The sequence below is a fragment of the Arvicola amphibius genome, chromosome 6 (genome assembly GCF_903992535.2).
Source record: "Arvicola amphibius chromosome 6, mArvAmp1.2, whole genome shotgun sequence".
In the NCBI taxonomy this organism is placed as follows: Eukaryota; Metazoa; Chordata; class Mammalia; order Rodentia; family Cricetidae; genus Arvicola; species Arvicola amphibius.
In genome coordinates, this window is record NC_052052.2 from 11,240,611 (window position 1) to 11,261,718 (window position 21,108).

General features: G+C 45.8%; 1 protein-coding gene across 3 annotated transcripts in view; it reads left to right on the forward strand.

The window, feature by feature from the left end:
* Positions 1-21,108, forward strand: part of Spen (spen family transcriptional repressor) — a 75,918-nt gene that overhangs the window by 25,510 nt on the left and 29,300 nt on the right. For 2 of the 3 annotated variants that reach the window (XM_038332986.1, XM_038332988.1), the window contains exons 4-5: positions 17,886-18,046; positions 18,694-18,894. In XM_038332986.1, the coding sequence (XP_038188914.1) occupies positions 17,886-18,046; positions 18,694-18,894 (362 nt within the window). The remainder of the gene's footprint in view (positions 1-17,885; positions 18,047-18,693; positions 18,895-21,108) is intronic. The other variant, XM_038332987.1, reaches the window with a different exon arrangement.

The following is a 21,108-nucleotide window of genomic DNA, read 5'->3' on the forward strand; positions in this document are numbered from 1 at the left end:
TGTGTGTGTGTGTGCGTGCACGTGCACGCGTGAGATAAATTTTCTCTGCATAGCGCTGGCTGTCCTGAAACCTCACCATGAAGCCCCAGACTGGCCTCAAACTCACCTGCCTCTGCATCCTGAGCACTGAGATTAAAGGTGTGCACCACCTTTTCTGGCTAAGACCAGCAGATAATTTAAAAAGAGTTTAAACATGTTAATAATTCATGTTTTTAACCTTTTAAAATGAATTTTTTAGATTTATGTGTATTAGTGTTTTGCCTGTATATGTATGTGTGCCACATGTATGTGGTTTCCACAGAGATCAGAATATGGTTTCAGATATGTTGGAACTGGAATCATGTATGGTTATGAGCCACTGTATGGGTGCTTGGAACTGAACCCGGGTCCTCTGCAAGAGCAGTAAGTATTGTTAACCATGGGGCCATCTCTCCAGTCCCAGGGGTTTGTTTTTCATTTTCATGCAGAGACAAGCACTTAAAGGACTTTCAGAGAGATGGCTTGTGAGATGTGTGCTTTGAAAAGGCAACTTCTGGGTTCACTTGGTAACGTGCTGGCCTAGCATGCCATAGGGCTTTGTTCTCTAACACACACACACACACACACACACACACGCACCAACAGCAACCAAAGAAAGACCCCCAAACTCACAAACTTTACCGCCCTGCTCTCCAGAAAACCAACTAACCAACCAAACCAACCTCGTCGAAACCATGGAGCTTAAACTAGAATAGATAAAATAAACTATTAGACCTCAGAGAAGCAAAGCCTGACTGGGAATGATGGGAGACAGTCTGTTAGAGTCAGCTTGTGCTGACTCATGAAAACCAGGATGGTTTGGTGGTGACTGAATCAGTGGTGCATCACTGGGGCGCTCCACCAGGAACAGGACCTGGTCTGCTTTTCTAGAATGAGCTGAAAAGCTTAGACACACAGGAGGGATTCTTAGTTAACATGAAGGGGGAAGCAGAACCAGTGGAGATAGGTGGACACTTTGGTCATGTGATAGTGAGTGAAATTAGGTCCTGTGGCATCAAGAAGGGTCTCTTAGCCTTGTTCCTTCATCTGATGGTTTCTTTTTCTCTACAACTAAATCATATGAAAAGACAGATAAACTGAAAGAAAAAGCCCTCTTTCTTTTTGTTGACTTAAATGTAATAGTCCCAAAAGCTACTTAGAGATGTTTAAAATTAACATTGTATATCAACACAATGTAGCTTGTCCACACCATGGTTTCTCTCCTGTCAACTTGGCTGACTGATTGACCCTGTTTTGGTGACAAGACTCCAGTAGCCCACCTGAAGTGAGTGAGCACACGATTATTGACTGGTTGCATAGTCTTCTCGAAAGAGAGGCAATTAATTACTCTTTCTCATAGCTTGTTACAACGTCTAGCTGATGAGAAACAGGCCCCTTGTACAAACTCCCATGTGCTGCCCTGTGCTGCTGGAAGTACCCTTCTTTGTCCTAGCTGCCATTTACTGTGTCACTTTTCCTCTGTTTTGTTTTTGTCTTTGGAGACACGGTTCCTCTGAGTAGACCAGGCAAGATTCACTTGCTGCCTCTTGAATGGTAGAATTAAAGGCGTCCAACACCTCAGGCCATTTTTTTCCTTTAACAGAACACTTTACATATTTGTTTTAAATTTCGTGTGTGTGTGTGTGTGGTATATATAAATGGTTGTGCGACTATGATGTGCTTGTTCAAGTCAAAGGACAACATTGGAGCTGGGTCTCTCTTTCTACCTTTTTGTGGATGCAGGAGATTGAATTCACGTGGCCAGGCTTACGCAATGGCACCTTTTACTTACTGGGCCATCTTGTGGATCCTCAGCACAACTTGTCATTGTTTACTTATTTATCCACTTATTTATTTTTAGGGTGTCTGTGTGCAGCCTTGGCTCTCCTGGTAGACCAAGCTACCCTCAGACTCAAAGAGATCTGCTGCCTCTGTCTCCCCAGTGCTGAGATTAAAGGCATGCGCCACCGCGGCTCCTTTCAGCAGAACATATACTAAAATTGGAACAATGCAGAAAAAATTAGCATGCCCCCAATACAGAACACTTTTAAATGCATTAGAGTTTAAGTGTTTTAAACCAGAACATTTATTATATAACTGATAGTTGAAATCCTCAGGATGAACTGGATGCTACGGTTGCCACCCAATGGGGTTTAGGTGTTTCTTTACTAGATACATGCCTGGATCTTTATTAGACCGATCTTGGATGCCTCATTTGCCTAGTGTGGTCGTAGAGGCAGAGACCACCAAATCAATCATGGCTGAGACTGCCATGACCTTAAGTCTTAGGCCGACCTTGACTAGATTACTAGTTCAGCGTTTGCCAGACGTGCACGAAGCCCCAGGGCTTCATCCTGGCTGCGGCACTGCTGTCTCCTCCTTGATACATTTCCTTTACATTAGAGTAGTTGACTTTTCCTTGAAAGAAAAATGAACATTTTTTTGGTTGTTTTTAAATTATGATGAAGAGTTTCACTGTGTAGACCAGGCTGGCCTCAAACTCAAAACTACCTACCTACTACCTACCTCTCCCTCTTTGGTGCTGGGATTAAAGGTGTGTGCGCATACACGACTGAAAATTACTTTGTGTGCACCATGTTTGTGTGGAGGTTGGAGGGCAGCTTGCAGGGGTGTAGAGTGTGTCTTTTCTATGTGGGTCGTCAGGTTAGGAGGCAAGTTCCTTTTTAACCCTATTAGCTACCCTGCTGTCTTGGAAAAAAAATTGCTTAAGTTTTTTTTTAGGTATAGTTAAAAATGTATTAGTTTTAAATAAAAATTTTGAGTAAATTATATTAAAAATTGTCTATTAGTGGGCATGGTCTTGTATGATGTAAGCCTAGGAGGTGGAGGCTATCCTCTGTTACATGAGACCTTGTTTGAAATGAAAACTACAGTTGTTTACAATGCCACTAAGCTTTCCCCTAATGGTAGACATTTGGAATTTTATCTTACCCAAATTTGGAGTAAAATATAAAAAATTTAAAATATTGAATAAATTCTGGATTCACACATCTCCCTTCCACACATACACCTTGCTATTGGGGATCAAATGAAAACCTTGCCTTACCACTGAGGTAGAGCTGTGGCTTCTGAATCAGAACATAATCCTTGCACCTTGCAGACCTTGCAGGCTGAGGCAGCTTAGGTTCAAGGGCAGCCTGGCCTGCATGGTGAGACTTTGTCCCTGTATAGAAAGCTCTTGTTTCCTATGAAGACCAAGGCTGCATGTGGTCCCACGAGCATCTGAATGTCCTGTCCAGATCAGAGACAGCTTTCTTGAAGACCTTTTAACCTTACAAGGAACTCTTGCAGGTCCCTCCAGTTCAGAGAGAAACCCTTCCATAACTGCAGTCACCTGCAGTTTGAAACCAGGAGGGAACCCTGGTGTTGGTGACATGGTCTGTGTCAGGTAACACCTGCGTTTAGCTTTCTTAAGTGTAGTATTTTTTTAAGATGTTAATTAGGAGAATGAATGCTTTGTAAAATCTTACCCTGTGCATGCATGGCAGTACTTCCTGTCACGATGAGCATGTCTATCCTTGTCTTCTGTCTTTAAGGTGGGGTCTTTTTCCCCACTGCTCCTGCCAAGCTAACAGGCCTCTTCTGTCGCCGCCACATAGCTCTCTTAGGGATTAAAGATGCAGGTTCCCATACAGAATTGTCTAGTTATAGGGATGGAAACTAAGGCCCTTGAGTTGCACAGCAAGCACTGAACCCATTGAGCTGTCTCCCTCACCCTGCTCTGTGTTTTTGCAGTCTTTTTTTTTTTTTAATAATTTATCTTAACCTTATTTTATGTGCATTGGTGTAAAGCTACAGGCAGTTGTGAGCTGCCATGTGGGTGCCAGGAATTGAACCTGGGTCCTCAGGAAGAGCAGCCAGTGCTCTTAACCATTGAGCCATCTCTCCAGCCACCCCCCCCCCCCACGCTCTGTGTGTTTTTTTTTTTTTTTGTTTTTCGAGACAGGGTTTCCCTGTAGTTTCTAGTAGACCAGGCTGGCTTCGAACTCAGAGATCCGCCTGCCTCTGCCTCCCGAGTGCTGGGATTAAAGGCGCGCGCCACCACCGCCCGGCCCCGCTCTGTGTTTTTGAGAGAGGCTCTTGCAGTGTGCCCCTACCTCCTGTGTTCAGGGATTTTCATAAATACATAGTATTATCGTTTGTGTGAATGCTCATTTTATTGCCTGGTCATGTACTTTGCTATGACAATGTATTATTTGCTGGAAACTACCACAAGTGGGAGTAGCTTTCATACATATATTAAGTAAAAGTTTCTTGCTGGGTTTTTTGGTATTGCACACCTTTAGTCCCAGCACGCTGGAGACAGACCCTATATCATATCTCATCATCATGATCATCACACAGAAACTATATTATTTAAAATACTGCTTGGCCCATTAGCTCTAACTTCTTATTTGTTAACTCTTGCATCTTAATTTAATCTACGTGAATCTGTGCATCACCACAAGGTTGTGGCCTGCCAGCAAAGTTTCAGCGTGTCTGTCTCTGGCGGAGGCTCCATGGCTTCTCCAAACTCCACCTCCTTTCTCCCAGCATTCAGTTTAGTTTCCCCTGCCTGCCTCTAAGTTTTGCCATATCAACAGGCCAAGGCAGTTTCTTTATTCATTAATGGTAATCACAGCATACAGAGGGGAATCCACATCATTGAAAGGTTATTTTTTTTCCATTTGAGTGGTATGAAGAAAGCTTGCTAGTGTTGAGATCATTAAAAACGGACTCCTACCAGCTGCAAAAAGAAATATATACATGCAAGTTTGTGAAAGTCAACAGGTTTATATTGCTCTTTTTGGAATAACAATCGAAATATATGTGTATTTGGGGGCATTAAAGGGTTCAATGCCAAAGGTTAAAGATTTAGGATTTTGGGAGGGGTACTGGGTATGGAACTCAGGGCCTTTGCACATACATGCTCTCACTAAGCTCTGTCCCTTAACCAGTACATACTCTTTAAGAGGCTGGTCTTCATTTGTCTCATGGCCCTTGTTTTCACTAAAATGCTCCCCCCTGCACTCTGATTTAAGCCTAAGTAAGGTGCTGTATTGCCTTATCTAAGAAAGGGTTCAAAAATAGTGTCAGCTGGGCTCTGGTGTTACACACGGGGGCAGGCTGATCTCTGAGTTCCAGGATAGTCAGGGCTACACAGAGAAACCCTGTCTGGTAAACCTCCCTACCCCCCCAAAATGTCAAATTTGTTATGAACAAAAACTCTTTACTGTTGGCCTTCTAGCTATTAGACGGAGTTTCTAGCTTGTGATTATCAACTGTATATTATCCAGTAAGAGTCAGTTAATGGTGTTACCCACTAGTTATTCTGCCTCTTTGAAGCATGGTATCTGGGTTTTTCTGGAAGTTATTGTTAGAACGGGTTGTCAGTGGCCAGAGCTGAGGGACAGCAGCAAGTCTTTGTGCCCTAAAACACTTCCCAAACCTCTTATTTTCTTCTGAAAACAAGAATGTTTGCACATTCTCTGCTTCTTGTAGTTTTAGGGCTGTTTAAAGGTAAGGGAAGAAAAGAGGCCGTTTTCTGCATTCCCCTTGCAGGCAGCCTGCAGAGGTCACTGCAGAGCCCTGTTTTGCTAATGTTCCTTGTTTGGCTGCTGCTTGCTTCGCTTTGTTGTTCCTCCGATGCCACACAAAACCTTGGGTATCAAGGCTGAGAGCACGGCCCGGCTAAGTGTGGAACTGGAAAAGCAAAGCGTCTGCTTACTGATGGCTCTGGTGAACCTGCCTGGTTCTGTCTGTGGGGATCTAGGAGCATGTCCGCTTCCTAGCTTATTTCCCAGAAACGCTGTATATATTTTAGTGAACACTTAAAAAAAGAAAAAAGAAAAAGAAAAAAGTGTGGCTTCTGGTAGTGCCAGGGCTGAAAGAATAGACCTTGCATTTTGGGAGCAGTGCTGGGCTGACCAGGGTTTGCTCTGCCTCTGGAGAATAGAACCCAGGGGCGAGGTTGAGTTTTGTTTGGGAAGCTAAGAACTGTGTGTTTGTATCGCGAACCAGCCTGAACTGGAATTATCCGGTTTGAGCTGGCCCTTTGCCACCTCCTGGAGGCTTCCTTGTTTTGCCAGCCTTTGCCTTGTTTGTGGCGTTGCTGGGTTCTGGGACGGCTGCTGCCGCAGGCCTTGTGACGTGGGTGTGGCGTGGGTGTGCTCTCAGGGGCGGGACCCAGCGAGCCTAGAGGCGGGGCCAGCGGCCGTCATCACGCTGCCGTTTTTTTTTTTTTTGTCTCCCCCCCCATCTCTGCTGTGGGTCGCCGCCCAGAACCCCGAAAATGAGGTGCTGTCCCGCTCTGTCGCTGCCTTGCTGCGTTCCCTCATGATCTGGGAACTGGTGGTTGGCGGCCCTGGGGCTGCTTTGAGCTCTGCCTGGCTTCCCATCCTTTTCCCTTGGCTTGTGCTGGGGTTGCTTTCGGTTTGTTAGATTGAACGGAATTAAAATAAGTTGGGGTGAATCTGTGCTTTGATATTGTGTGAGTTTTAACTTTGATGTTTTTTTTTTTTTTTTTCCCCGAGGCAGGGTCTTACTGTATAGCTCTGTCTGTCTTGGAATTTACTGTGTAGACCAGGCTGTCCTAGAACTCAGAGAGATCCACTTGCCTCTGTCTCCCGAGTGCAGGGATTAAAGATGCTATCATGTTCAGGTTTCAAGTAGCCTAGGTTGGCCTCTACTTTCTGGAGGATGACCTAGAAATTCTGACCCTCGCCCTTCCTCCACCTCCTGTGGTGGCTTATAGGTGTGAGAAGATTGGTTCTCACCTTTTATTTATTAATTCCTCGCTGTATTTTTGTTTTTAGTGATGGGAATGAAAGCTAAGATTTTATGCTTCTTTTTTTAAGATTTATTTATTTATTATGTATACAACATTCTGCCTCTATGTATGCCTGCACGCCAGAGGAGGGCGCCAGACCTCATTACAAATGGTTGTGAGCCACCATGTGGTTGCTGGGAATTGAACTCAACCTTTGGAGGAGCAGGCAATGCCCTTAACCATCTCTGAGCCATCTCTCCAGCCCAGATGTTATGCTTCTGATTAGGATTCTACTAGAAGTTGTATCCCTAATGCCCCCTTCCCCCCTTTTTGAGCCAGAATTTCATTCTGTATTCCAGACCTGGTTGAACTTGAACTCTCTCTCTCTCTCTGTGTGTGTGTGTGTGTGTGTGTGTGTGTGGTGTGTATTCGTGTGTTTGGAGGCTAGTAGAAGGGTCAGCAGATTCCTATAGCGGGAATTGGTGGGGGGGGGGGGGTTTGCAGGGTGCCTGGCTTGTTACATCTGTCTGGTCCTCAGGCTAGGACTGCTAACCACAGGTGCCTCTACAGTCCCCTGGCCTCATGTCTGTGCCACCACACCTGGCTAAAAATTTATTTTTGATATGGGAAAGAATGCTACCGTGCAGGTTATTTTCAAGTGATGAGTAATGACTTCAGTAGAGGTTTTTCTGCCAAGAGACACCTGTGCTGCTCCCATGATTCACAGGCTCAAAACCAAGGTCATTTGTTCCAGGGCTCTTATTTTCGACAAGGACAGCTGCTTTTGAATGCACCGTGTCACAGTATTTTGCAGCTATTTTGCACTGTAACTTTGTGTGTTTGGGTGAAGATTCTAAAGAAATGGTTGCATTTAAAGGGAACAGTTTTAGGCTGTTTCTTTTCCTTTGTAGTCACTTAAAAATAAACTAGTGCCCTCAAATTATAAAAATTAAGCATGGGTAGGTTAGTGCCTTTCAAATTTCTTGGGCCTGAAACCATTTCTAAACGCAGTTCAGAAGCAGGCAGTAGCAAGCTTTCCTCTTGTCCTGGGTAGAAAGGAGAGTCAGTGCCATGGTTAAGTCGGAAGAGGACAAAATCTCACAGTACACCGATACAGGCTCCATCAGATGTACCCAGCTGGTGTATCTGCAATGAAAAAACCCCACATTTTTCTGAATATAGCGGCCAACACCTGGAATCAGTGCACTCAAGCACGCAAGGAAGGAGGAGCTCATTCAAGGCCAACTGGAGCTACAGGATGAGATTCTAAATTAGAAAGAGGTGGGTTGTAACCACTACCTAAAAAGCGCAGAGGCAAGTGGATCTCCGATGAGTTGAGGCTAGCAGGATAAACAGTCCCCCAACTAAATGCATCTTCTTTAATGAGCTCAGCCTAGTCTACAGCAGGATTGCTGGTGGTTAGATGAAGCCAGAATTCCTCAGAAATGGTGTGCTGCCTATCAGCATATCAAGGTCCACATGACCCTCCAGGCTCCTTCTGCTCCTACTCTCAAGTAGTTGTCTCAGAGACCCCTGGTAGTCTCCTGGCTTCTCTTCTCTCAGCTGCCCACCCTTCTTATAGAGCGTCTCTATGCTCTATCTCCTGCTACTCTCCCCTCTCTCAACTACCTGTCTGTCTCCTCTCTCTGCTCTGGAGTCTTCCAGATGCCTCTGGCTGTTCTCTCTGGAGTGCAGAGTCTTTGTCTGTACCGCCAGCTCCTGAATATGAAAGTTTGACCTTAGCTCTACTAGTTCTTTTTTTTTTAAAAGATTTATTTATTTATTATTATGAATACAATACTCTGCCTGCATGTGTACCTGCACCCCTGAAGAGGGCACCAGATCTCATTACAGATGGTTGTGAGCCACCATGTGGTTGCTGGGAATTGAACTCAGGACCTCTGGAAGAAGAGTCAGTCATCTTAACCGCTGAGCCATCTCTCCAGCCCTCTACTAGTTCTTATAACTTTAATTAATCCATTTATATGAATCTATGTTTTACCTTGTGGCCTTTTACCTTTTTTCATTCTGTATGTCCACATCTAACTCCTTTCATATCTCCTTGCCATCTTAACAGGCCTAGATTTACTCGCTCCCCCCCCCCCCCCCCCCAGTCCCCACCTGGAAGTCCCCACCTATACCTCCTGCCTAGCTCTTGGCCATTCAGCTTTTTATGACACCAACCACAGCAGTATATTTTCACACAGTGTGCTAATACCCCCAACAGGAAAGCAGTGCTGTGGGTACCACCCCCTCGCCTGTACCCGTGGAGCCCCCTGGGAGCTCTAAAAGTGCTGCTGTGAAGAAGATGCTCCTGTTCTTTGGGCTTATTCGCTTCATCTATGGAAAGGACAGTTGTGCAGGATGCTTTTGTAGTTATTTTTTTTTAACTTTTCTTGACACAAGGTCTTGCTGTGTAGATGAGGCTGCTCTCAAACAAACTGTACTCTTGCCTCAGCCTTCTAAGTCCTGGGATTCTAGTACGTGCCACCGTTGTGGGCATTATTTGAGCTGTTGCTTTGAAGGTTACTTGAGTAGCAGGCTTTCTAAAGAACACACAGACACGGTTTTGGGAGGGAACCTGGGGCCTCAGGCAGGCCCGGTAGATGCTGTGCCAGTGTTCTGTGCCTCTAACCTGCTTTCTGAATCTCAAGAGGATTGCCAGCCTATCTCAACTGCCTGGGCTCTCCCACTTCGGAATTTAGACTGGAAGTACTCCATAGCCAACATTGTTCCCAAAAGTGAGTCAGTGGTAAAACAGTGTCTATTTCATCCACTGCATTTTGTACTCTGAGGCAGTATCTGAACACATGACCAAAAAAACCCACTAAAACAAAACCGGCCCAGCTGAACATCAGGCAGTCATAGTGTGTGATCCCAGAGCTTTTGGTGGCTGACCATCTGTAAGAAGCATTAGAAAGTCGAGCTGGTATCCTTGGGCCTGGCTGCTCAGCCAGTTCAGCGGGAAGTCCTGGTATCCTTGGGCCTGGCTGCTCAGCCAGTTCAGCGGGAAGTAAACTCCAGATTCATTGGGAGACCCTGTCTTGAAAAAATGAGGTGGCCAGGTGGTGGTGGCATATGCCTTTAATCCTAGCACTGGTTTACAGAGCAAGTTCTAGGACAGTCTCCAAAGCCACAGAGAAACCCTGTCTCAAGAAGAAAAAAAATGAGGTGGAGGGACTGGAGAGATAACTTAAAGGCATTGGTTAAAGGGGTTAAAGGCATTGGTCGCCCTTCCAGAGGACCAGGGTTCAATTCCTAGCACCCATGTGGTGGCTCACAACCATCTGTAACTCCAGTTCCAGGGGATCCAACACTATGTCTGGCTTGCAGGCAGAACACCCATACACATTACTCTGAGGCAGAGTAATTTTTAAAAAAAGCAGAGAGTGATTGATGTCAGACTCTGATCTAACATGTACATATAAGAGTACATGTTCACATAAATGACAAAAATTCTTAGTTAAGGGATTTTAGTGCTCAGTACAGCTCACCAGGAAACGGTAAAGTATTCTTTATATTAATGAAACCATAGGCTTTTGTGTGTGTGTGGGGGGGGGTATTAATTGAACAGTAGATCCTGAAACTGGATCCAGCACTTTGGTGCCAGCACTTGTAAGTCTTTTTAAGGTATTGTGTGTTTGTGTGCTTATAGACATGTATGCTATGGTATGTGTACACAGAGGTCAGAAGATAACTTATGCGAGTTGATTTTCTGTACTGTAAGTAAGTATAGCTGGACTTTCTTGGACCTCTAGCTTCCAAATGATGACAAGGAGACTTACTAAGTTTGAAAGCTGGGCCTTAGTTTATGTCTATGTTCTGCCACCTGGCTTGTTACCTTTGCCCAGTATGTTTCCGGTTTTCTTCATGTCTGGCTGGTGAATTCCCCACCTCAGATTCTTACCCCAGTTCCTCTCTCTCCCTGGAAGTCCCACCTATTTCTTCCTGCCTAACTATTGGGCCATTAGGCTGTTTATTAAACCAATCAGAAGGTGCCTTGGCAAGAGACACATCTTCACAGTGTACAAAAAGATTATCCCACAACATACAGGGGCTCAGGATTGAACTTGGATCATCGGGTGGTAGGTGCCCTTACCCAAGAAGCTATTTCAAAGGCCCTTTACAACTCTTTTTCTTTTAATTTCCAATTCTTCTGTTAGCCCCTAGGGACTAGCATTTTACCTCTGCCACCGTGTTCTCTGACCCTCACACCCAAGGCCTCACACGTGAGGCCTGCACTCCACCACTGATACATTGCCAGCCCTGTTGCTGAGTTGTGGACCAGTATAGGTGCCCTCAGATGTGTTCAGTATGTGGGCCACGCATTGATTCTTCTCATCCGGATCATTTCGCTCATCCCTTTGTAAGGCTGAGCAATACTTGGTTGTTGTTGTCTGGGGACAAGATCTTGGTGGGTAGGTCAGACTGGTCTCAGACTTGCAATCCTTTTGCCTCAAACACCCCCACCTCCCGTGGGGGTGCCCTGCTATGAAGATGTCGGTGTGCCTGATTCCCCCAGCACTCTTTCTTGCTTCCTCTCTTTGATACGATTTTAGTCAGACCTGGATTGTAGGGGAGGTTAAAAGGGAAAGTTCAGTGTTCCAACCTGCCTAGTACATAGGAAATTCAAGGCCAGCCAGGGCAGTTATCTCAAAAAGGTGTGTGTAAGAAGATGGGGTAAAGACTTAGTAGCAGAATGTCCCACAGTGTGCAGCAGCCCTGAGCTCAGGGTCAGCACTTGAGCACCTGGAGAAGGGGAGCATTTTATTTCATTTTGTTGTCTTTTGTGGCTAGAGATGAAAATCAGGGTCTTGACTGTTCTAGGCAAGTGCTCTATTGCTGAGCTGCCTTGTAGTCAGGTTCTTCTGTTAGTTCATTGTTTATTATTATCCAGCACGGTGTGATGAACTATTCCTATATTTTACATAACTCCCACAGATAATCATAAGCTTAAAAAATTCGGCTGCAGCAATCACTGCGTTCTGAAGAATGAAGTCATAGTTAACCTTTTGTGAGTGCTAAGTACACAGTCTTAAGCAGCATCTTCTAAAATCAGGCTTTTTTGCGGGGGTGGGGTGGGGAGGAGGGTTCTTTCAAAACAGGGTTTCTTTCTCTGAGTAGCTCTGGCTGTCTTGGAACTTACTCTGTAGACCAGGCTGGCCTCAAAAGTCAGCGAGTGTGCCAACTGTTGAATTAAGGTATGGACTACCACACTCGGCAAGGGGGGTTTGCTGAACAGCCACAGCTGACAGATAAACCTTCCATGATCCCTTAAGCTCTCCAACCATCAGTCCACCCTCTAAACCACCGCCATTTCCTCAGCAGCACTGTCACTTGATACTAAACTAGCTTGTCCCTCTCTCTGGGATTAAAGGCACGCGCCACCACCGCCCGGCAAACCAGGCACTCTTTAAAAAGAGTTTTTGAGCTCGGATGCGTGCAGTGTAGTGGTGTAGTACTTGCCTAGCATGTGTGAGGGAGGACCCCGGGGTCTGTCCCCAGCACCTGCTAAGAACAAAACCTTAGACCTAATGTAAATTGTTACTGCTTGTTTCTGTCAGCAGGAATTATTGCTGGGTAGGTGTTTGTTTTCTGCCTCTAGCTCTGCCTGACAGACAGCTCTGCTCTCCTGTGAATTCTCCTCTGCAAACTTAATCACTGTTCTTTGTCAGATAACTGTTGTCTCTGGTTCCCTAATAGAGAAAGACTTGAATGCAGAGTGCACTCCCAGGGCTTTCGTCCCCACCCCTCCGGCCTTCTTGCTGCTTTGTGTTCTCCCCTGCTCTGGGTGACAGCTGGGCAGTCCCAGCTGACTCAGGACAGCGGTCTTTTCCAGGAAATTTACCCTTGAGACGAGGCAGCTGCTCACATCCTTAGGAAACAAAGGGAACTCTTCTTATTTTGTAAGTTGCCTGGGGAGGAGGAAATAAGAGAAAACTCTCCATTTTAGTTATCTGAAATGTCCAGTTCTGTGGTGTAAGTATTCTGTATTATTGTGCAGCTGTCACCAGAACTTTCCTACCTTTCCAAACTGAAATATTAAAAAAAAAACCAAAAAACTATAGATTGATTTATTTTATCTTATGTGAGTGCATCTTGCTTTCATGTGCCTGCACACCTGTGTGCTTGGTACTCAGGGAGGACAGAAGAAAACATTGACTCCCCTGGTGCTAAATTATGGATGATTGTGAGCCATCATGTGGATACTGGGAATTGTACCCAGGCCAGGTTCTCTACAAGAACGAGTGCCCCCTCCCCCTTTTTTGAGACGTGGTTTCTCTGTGTAGCGCTGGTTGTTCTGGAATTCACTCTGTAGATCAGGCTGACCTTTAACTCACAGAGATCCTGTCTCTGCCTCCCAAGTGCTGTGGGATCAAAAGCTTGTACTAGAATAAGCAAGTGCTGAGCCACCTGTCCAGCCCTCCAAACTGAAATTTTAGTGTAGCACCTATTTTAAAAAAAGTTCTTAGACTGGGGTGCTGACTCAGAAAGCTTGCATTGCAAGAACGAGGACCTGAGTTAAGATTCCCAGGGCCCATGTAAAACACTGGTGGGTGTGGAGATAGGAGCATCCCTGGGGTTTGCTGGCCAGCTGCTCTAGCTGAAACAGCCTAGCTTCAGTGAGAGACCCCTGCTTTAAAAAATAAGTAGACAGCAGTTGAGGAAGGCACACAATATCAGTCTCCACACATGTGGGTTCATGTGAATGCACGTGTTCAAACGGCAGGCACACACACACACACACACACACACACACACACACACCATCTCCCACTTGTTCTTCCCTCAGATGCTGGAATCAACTATTCTGTTCTCTGCCTATGACTTTGGCTACTTTGTCTAATATGGAATCATAGATGTGCTTTTGTGACTGACTTTTTTCACTTAGCACAGTGTCTTCCAAATTCTTCATATCCCAAGATGTGTCGGGCTGAGTAACAGCAGTATTGCATGTGCCCGATTTATGCTACATTTTGTGCATCCGTTCAACTGTCTCGCCCTTCTTTTTAGCTTCTACCCTTTGACTGCAGAGTGTGCTAAGGGTGGGTTATACAGATACCCATGAGTCTGTGTTCCAGGTTTTGGGAGAACTGCCATATACTTTTCCCAGAACAAAGCTTCCTCCTCCTCCTCCTCCTCCTCCTCCTCCTCCTCCTCCTCCTCCTCCTCCTCCTCCTCCTCCTCCTCCTCCTCCCCCTCCCCCCTCCTCCTCATCTTCCTCATCTAGGCTTCCAACATCAGGTGTGGCCCAGATTAAAGGTGTCTCCTCCCACCTCAACATCTAGATTAAGCAGGTGGTGGTGTGCCTCCAATCCCAGCAGTGTGTGTGTGTGTGTGTGTGTGTGTGTGTGTGTGTGTGTGTGTGTGTGGCGCGCGTGTGAGATCGCTGAGTTCAAGGCCAGCGTGGTCTACAGAGCTATTTCCTGGACAGCCAGAACTCCACAGAGAAACCTGTTTTGTAAAACCAAAGCAATAATGATGATGCTTTGGTGAGGAAATAAAACCCATTATCTCAAATCCCTAGTCAAAACGAAGAAACGCTGACTACAGTGTCCATATTGAAACGATTGGAGTGGTTTTCATCCATGCCATCTTTGTTAGTGGTTACAGTGCTATGTATTTTGATTATTATTTGTTTCACAATTAAATAATGCCATCTGCAAGCTAGGAGTGGTGGTGCACACATTGGGAGTGGAGCAGAGGTAGGTGAATCCCTGAGTTTGAGGCCAGCCTGGTCTCCAGAGTGAGTTCCAGGACAGCTAGGCTACCTTTTCTCGAGAAATAAAATCAGCTGCAGAATTCTTTGGCCTTGATATTGATAGAAAGAAAAACTTTGCATTTTACTTTTTCCTGTAATCAACTGATGCCAGCAAAATTTGAAACCTAGCTTCCACTTCAGTCTAGTTTTAGAAGTTGGCATTATGGAAGGAAAACAAGACTCCTGAGAATGTTTTGACGTCCACACACTTTGACATGTTCATATACATCACACACACACGCACACAAAATAAGTGTAATAAAACAATATACTCTTCCCTTGGCTAGAGATTCTGATGTGGAGAGATCATTAGTGCTGTTGGGGTTGGAAAGTTATGAAAAGGAGCACTAGAAAAATGCCAGGTATGGTGGCCCACATCTATATTCACAGCACTTATGCAGTGGAGGCAGGAGGATTAGGAGTTATCCCAGCCACACAAAGAGTTTAAAGTCAGTATGGATTATATAAGACCTTGTCTCAAAAAAGGAGCTTAATACTGGGTTTAATACTGTGTACCTACATCTCAGTACTTTACCTAGCAGGGGATAATGAATTACAGTCTGTCCTGCACTGTATGAAGAAACCCTGTCTCAGAAAGAGGGGCGTCTGTCTTGGTGGAGTGGTGAGAGGGGTCTGTTGTAGGTGGCTGCTTATTCATCCCGGCCGCCCAGAACCAAAATAACCACACAGAAACTGTATTAATGAAATTAAATCACTGCTTGGCCCATTACCTCTAGCTTATTGCCTAACTCTTAACATATTAATTCAACCCATTTTTATTTATCTGTGTATCGCCACATAACTGTGGCTTACTGGCTAAAGTCCTGTCTGGCTCTGGCGGGGCTTCTCTCTGACTCAGCTGTCTCTCTCCCAGCATTCAGCCCAGTCTTCCCCGCCCAGCTCTATTCCCTTGTAGCTCTGCTATAGGCCCAGAGCAGTTCCTTTATTTATCAGTGCTAATCACAGCATACAGAGGGAAATCCCCATATCAGGGGCCTATCCTGGTGCAGTGGTGTGGGGGGGGGTCTATCCTGGTGCAGTGGTGTGGGGGGGGCCTATCCTGGTGCAGTGGTGTGGGGGGGTCTATCCTGGTGCAGTGGTGAGGGGGGTCTATCCTGGTGCAGTGGTGAGGGGGGGTCTATCCTGGTGCAGTGGTGAGGGGGTCTAACCTGGTGCAGTGGTGAGGGGGTCTAACCTGGTGCAGTGGTGAGGGGGGTCTATCCTGGTGCAGTGGTGTGGGGGGGGCCTATCCTGGTGCAGTGGTGAGGGGAGTCTATCCTGGTGCAGTGGTGAGGGGGGGTCTATCCTGGTGCAGTGGTGAGGGGGGTCTATCCTGGTGCAGTGGTGAGGGGGGTCTATCCTGCAGTGGTGAGGGGGGGTCTATCCTGGTGCAGTGGTGTGTTCTGTATATATGATGATTCTTCTGTATCTGAGGAAAACACCAGGGACTGTGGCATGTTTTGAATTGTCAAAGCTTGATAAAATCCACTTAACACACTTTCCCTCTGATTCAAGTTTATGAATTATTTAGAAGAAAGAAATTATTAGCTACCTGATAAGTCATTAAAAATGACTGAGTCAGAGTTGAGCAAGGTGGCATACCTTTAATCTCAGCACATGAGTTCAAGGCCATCTTGGCCTACTTAGTGAGTTCCAGGACTACCAGGGCTATGGAGAGAGAACTGTCTTAAAGAAAGAAAAGAAAAAATACAAATAAAAAATATTGCTTCATATTATGTCTTCACCACCTGCAGCCCTGGTGGCAGGGTATCGGTCTGAGGCTGGAGCTGGCCTGGAATTCACTGGCAATCCTCTACTGTAATTTACCAGCACTTGAGCCATCACGCCTGACAGATTATATGTTAGGTTATAGCAGGGCGGTGGTAGCACACGCCTTTAATCCCAACACTCAGAAGGCAGAGGCAGGTGGATCTCTGAGTTTAAGACCAGCCTGGTCTACAAGAGCTAGGTCCAGGACAGGCTCCAAAGCTACACAGAGAAGCCCTGTCTCTAAAAACAACAACAAAAGATTATATCTGTTAGGGTTTTTTTTTTTTTTTTTTTTTTGCTGGTTTTGTTTTGTTTTGAGACAGGGTCTTAAGTACGAAGCCTTGACTGGCCTGGATACAGCTATCTATGTAGATCAGGCTGGCCTCAAACTCACAGACACCCACCTGCTTCTGCCTTCCAAGTGCACATGCCATGGTATGCCTATGGATGTAGGGACAGCTTGGCAGTATTGAGCCTCTCTTCCTACCATGCAGTTCCCCAGTAACGGACTCAGGATATTGGGCAAGTACTTTTTACCCCATTGAGCTGTCTCACTGGCCCCTTGTCTACATTTTCTTAATGTGGACTTATATGGAACTTGTTGCCTGGCTGTTTCTGAAGCCAGAATTTAGGGTCTTGTCCATGCTTAGCCAGTGCTTTTGTTTAAGGCAGGCTCTTGCTGTGTCGATTCTGGCTGGGTAGGTTTGGTTTTTCGAGACAGGGTTTCTTTCTGTAACCACCCTGTGTGTCAGGGAACCCTCTCCCTGTAGACCAGGCTGACCTTGAACTCACAGAGATCTGCCTGCTCCTGTGCGTCCTGAGTGCTGGGATTAAGGGTGTGTGTCACTACCGCCTGACTCAGCATGAAATTCAAAGTATTGTATGCTGTTACCTTGAGGCTTGTGGTAGTGTATCCTTGAGGGCTGAACAAACTTTGTGTTTGACTTGAGTCTTATCTCTGTGATACTTAGTATGTAAGAGGTTAAGTGATTTGTTCAAGAAATGTGCATGTTTCTGAACCAATATTTAGACCCTTACCTGTGTGGCTCCAGAGCTGACAGACAGTCTTCTGTCACAGTTGGCAGATGTTCTCAGGGAATCTCTCTCACACACACACACACACACACACACCCACACCCACACCAGTGTTGCTTTGCTCTTTTGAGGTAAGGTCTTGCTATGTAGCCCAGGCTAGTCTTGAATTCTCAAATCTTAGTGTATATCCTCCAGGGTGTAGGATTACTGTGCACCTGCCTGCCTTACAGTAGACGCACTTGACCTGGGAGGGGAGAGTTGAGATCAGTCATAGAAGTTGTAGTTGTTGTTCGGTGGCCTGTGTCGGTGAAAGAGTGTACCTTTCCCTTCCACCCCTAGGCCAGTGTGGGTCGCCTTCTCCCTCTGAGAACAGAGTGTGATACACACAGAGCATGGACTGCAGAACCTCAGCCTCAATGTGGCTGTTAGCTAATTGTTGCTGCTGGGTGTTGTTTCTTCTGCTGCTCCTTTTCTGTTTGTTTTACACTAATGCCCCTGGGGCTGCCTTGTGTTTTGTCTTTCTGTCTACAGCAGTGACTCCAGCAGCACCTCAAGTGATGACTCTCCAGCCCGGTCAGTTCTGTCTGCTGCAGTCCCCGCACCCACTTCCCAGTTGCTTTCGTCTCTTGAAAAAGATGAGCCCCGGAAAAGTTTTGGGATCAAAGTTCAGAATCTTCCAGTCCGCTCTACAGGTAAGGTTTTCTATGAGTGTGGTTTCCCCCAGCTGCTGAGAGAGCAGCTCACTGATGAGCTAGAGTGGAGACTTGTGGTGTCTCTGCAGCTCATTCGTACGTAATGCCACGAACAAAAACCAGGTGATTGTTACAGTTGTATGTGGTTTATTTTCTAAAGCTTGAGAGCGAACAACAGGGAAGGCAAGGCACATCTTGCCATTGCCAGAAGGGAGAAAGAGGAGGAAGATGTCAGGCCTTTTGAGGAAGCAGGCATGATCAGCATGGACTGGTCTGCAAGCAGCTGCATGGTTGGCAGCACAGAGAGGAAGCCGAGAGGCTTGGGGACAGCAAGCTTAGGACTTTCATGTGTGTCCAAAAAGATGGAAGGAAAAAAAGAAAGTTGGGCTTTGGAGTTAGAAAAGTAGGCACAGCTGCCCTCTAGTTTGGTTCCCTTGCATACAGAAAGATTGTGTGTCAAATGACATTTTAGTTACAGGCAGTGCACACATGTTTACATGTATTAGAATATCATGGACATAGATAAAACATGGTTTGCTTTTGCATAAATATTTTTCTGGATTAAATATTTTGGTTTTGGGGAAATGGTTTGCTATAAAGTGTAGTTAACATAAGAAAAATGTCCTTGTTTTTGTTTGGCAATGTAGATACAAGCCTTAAAGATGGCCTTTTCCATGAATTTAAGAAGTTTGGCAAGGTGACTTCAGTACAGATCCATGGGGCCTCTGAGGAGAGGTATGGCCTGGTGTTCTTTCGGCAGCAAGAGGACCAAGAAAAAGCACTGACTGCATCAAAGGGAAAGCTTTTCTTTGGCATGCAGATTGAGGTGACTGCGTGGGTAGGGCCAGGTAAGGCTGGGAAGTGGTTGCGGTCCAGTGTGTGGACTTAATTCGAGTTTCATTTCTTAACTTACTGCCCAGCGTCTTAGCTTTTAAAAGGTGGCTAAGGTCTTCGGTCACCTTCATGAGGCATACTGAGTTGGTGTGAGTGGGAGCAGTGGTTGTCCTGCTCTGTACGGGAGATGACTTTACCTTGGAGTCCGGAGTGCAGCTTCAGGGCATCTGTGGAGTCAGCCTTCCCTAAAGGATGGCATTGATTGATACCCAAGAAGCAGACTCTGTATTAATATCATTTGAGGAGTTCATTTGCATTTTCCCAGCATAACTTAGATCTGCTATTCTAGATGACCGGAACTTGAAAGATTGTTAAAGAATGTGAATTGTCTTGTTACTGAGCTCTAGGATTAGAGCCGGGATCCTGGCAGCCTTAGCTAGGCTCAGCTGACAGTCCTTGAGTGAACAGCAGAGGGGGCTCAAAGGTTAAGAGCACTCACTGCCCTTGCAGAGGACCTGGGTTTGTTTGGTTCCTAGAGCTCAATAGCAGGCAACTCACAGCCGCCTGCAGCTCCGGTTGCCTGGGATCTGACACCCTCTCTGGCCTCTGGGTGCTCACGTACACATGGCATACATTCTCATACACAGACACATAAATAATAAAAGCTCAAAAAGAAAAGAAAAGCAGAGAAAGGAAATACCACATTTATTCAGTGGCTATCTGAAAAGAACAAAGGAAGTCCCATGGACACCCGCAGTTTCTTTCCATGGCCCCCACATGAGGGTCAGAGTTGAAACAGAGGGCAGAAGGTGTGCACGGCGAACAGTCCTGCTGGTTAGCGCCTCCAAGTAGATCCAGGGATGCAGGGGTCCTTTTAGAGCTATGAGGCATGGGTGTGGCCCTTCAGGGACTAAAAGGAAACCCTTTATCCCTCACATAAGACCCACTGTGAAAGGTTGAAGGCTTAGGCATGTCTCAGGTCAGTGGTGGTGTCTTTCAGAAAACATGTAGTGCTTATTTTAAAGTGGACTGTCCCTACCCTATCCCCAGCGGCTTAACTGACTGAGAATTTGAACACTCATTCAGAAATGCCTAGTTTGTACAGACTGTGAGCAGTTTAATAGAGTATTCTATAATGAGTTTGTGAGTCTGAGAAAAGTGAACTTTACACTTGGAATAAAATTTATGACTCATTTAAATGGTAAATATTCTCAGAAAATTCATCTTTTTTGATAAGAGGGAGCATACTTTCCCTATGAATATATAAATGGTATTTACATATTAAACCAGCTGTAGCACTGGTAGAGTGGATACTGTAAAGTGTGCATGTCTCTATGATGAAATCTGGGTATACTGGCTGCTGTAAGCACTGCCGATGAGGGTGACTGAGTGAGAAAGGGTTTCCTTTGGTCACAGTTCTGGCGTCCAGCCACCTCGGGCAGGGGAGATGGCTGCTCATGTGCAGCGGCACCTGAATGGAGTGGCACCACCCACATGTAGGGTGATCTTCCCACCTCAGTTAACCTGACCTAGAAAACCCTCACAGACACGGCCAGAAGTTTGTCTCCACAGTGATTCTAAATCCTGTCAAGGCGACAGTCAGGATTAAACATCATAACAATTAGAAGGAAATTCTTTTCCCAGAGAATGCCTTCTTTCCCTTTATCGACTGAGGTTCAGGTGTGCTGCCTCAAATTATACCCAACTCAGAGCAGCTCATGAGTTCTTTGTTGTTTTCTGGAGACAGGGTCTCACTCTGTAGCACAGGCTAGTCCAGATTTACCTTGAACTTAGGGCAGTCTTCCTGCCTTAGTCTCCAGAGTGCTGGGGTTACAAGTGGGCATCTGCACAGGTGGCCGGGGTTCTTGTTGGGTTGCTTCGGGACATGTCAGAACCGCCTGAGGAGTGTTCAGTGAGTGTACACCTAACTTATGCAGGTCTTAAACATGAGTCAGTTGTTACGGAGATCTCAGTCAGGGTCAGTGACAGGTGTAGCGCTCTGGTCTTTATGCACATAAGGAGAGTGTAAGATGGGCTGTTCCATAGGCCCTTAACCTTGTTATGTAGCACGGGGAACAGGGGTTCTTAGTCATTCTTTTGAGACTAAGTCTTATGTAAACCAGGCCAACCTTAAATCCAACATCTATTGCCTACACTTCCCAAGTTATAGCCGTGTTTCTCCATGCTCAGTTCATCTTTTATTTGTTAATTTTGTATGTTTAAGGGAA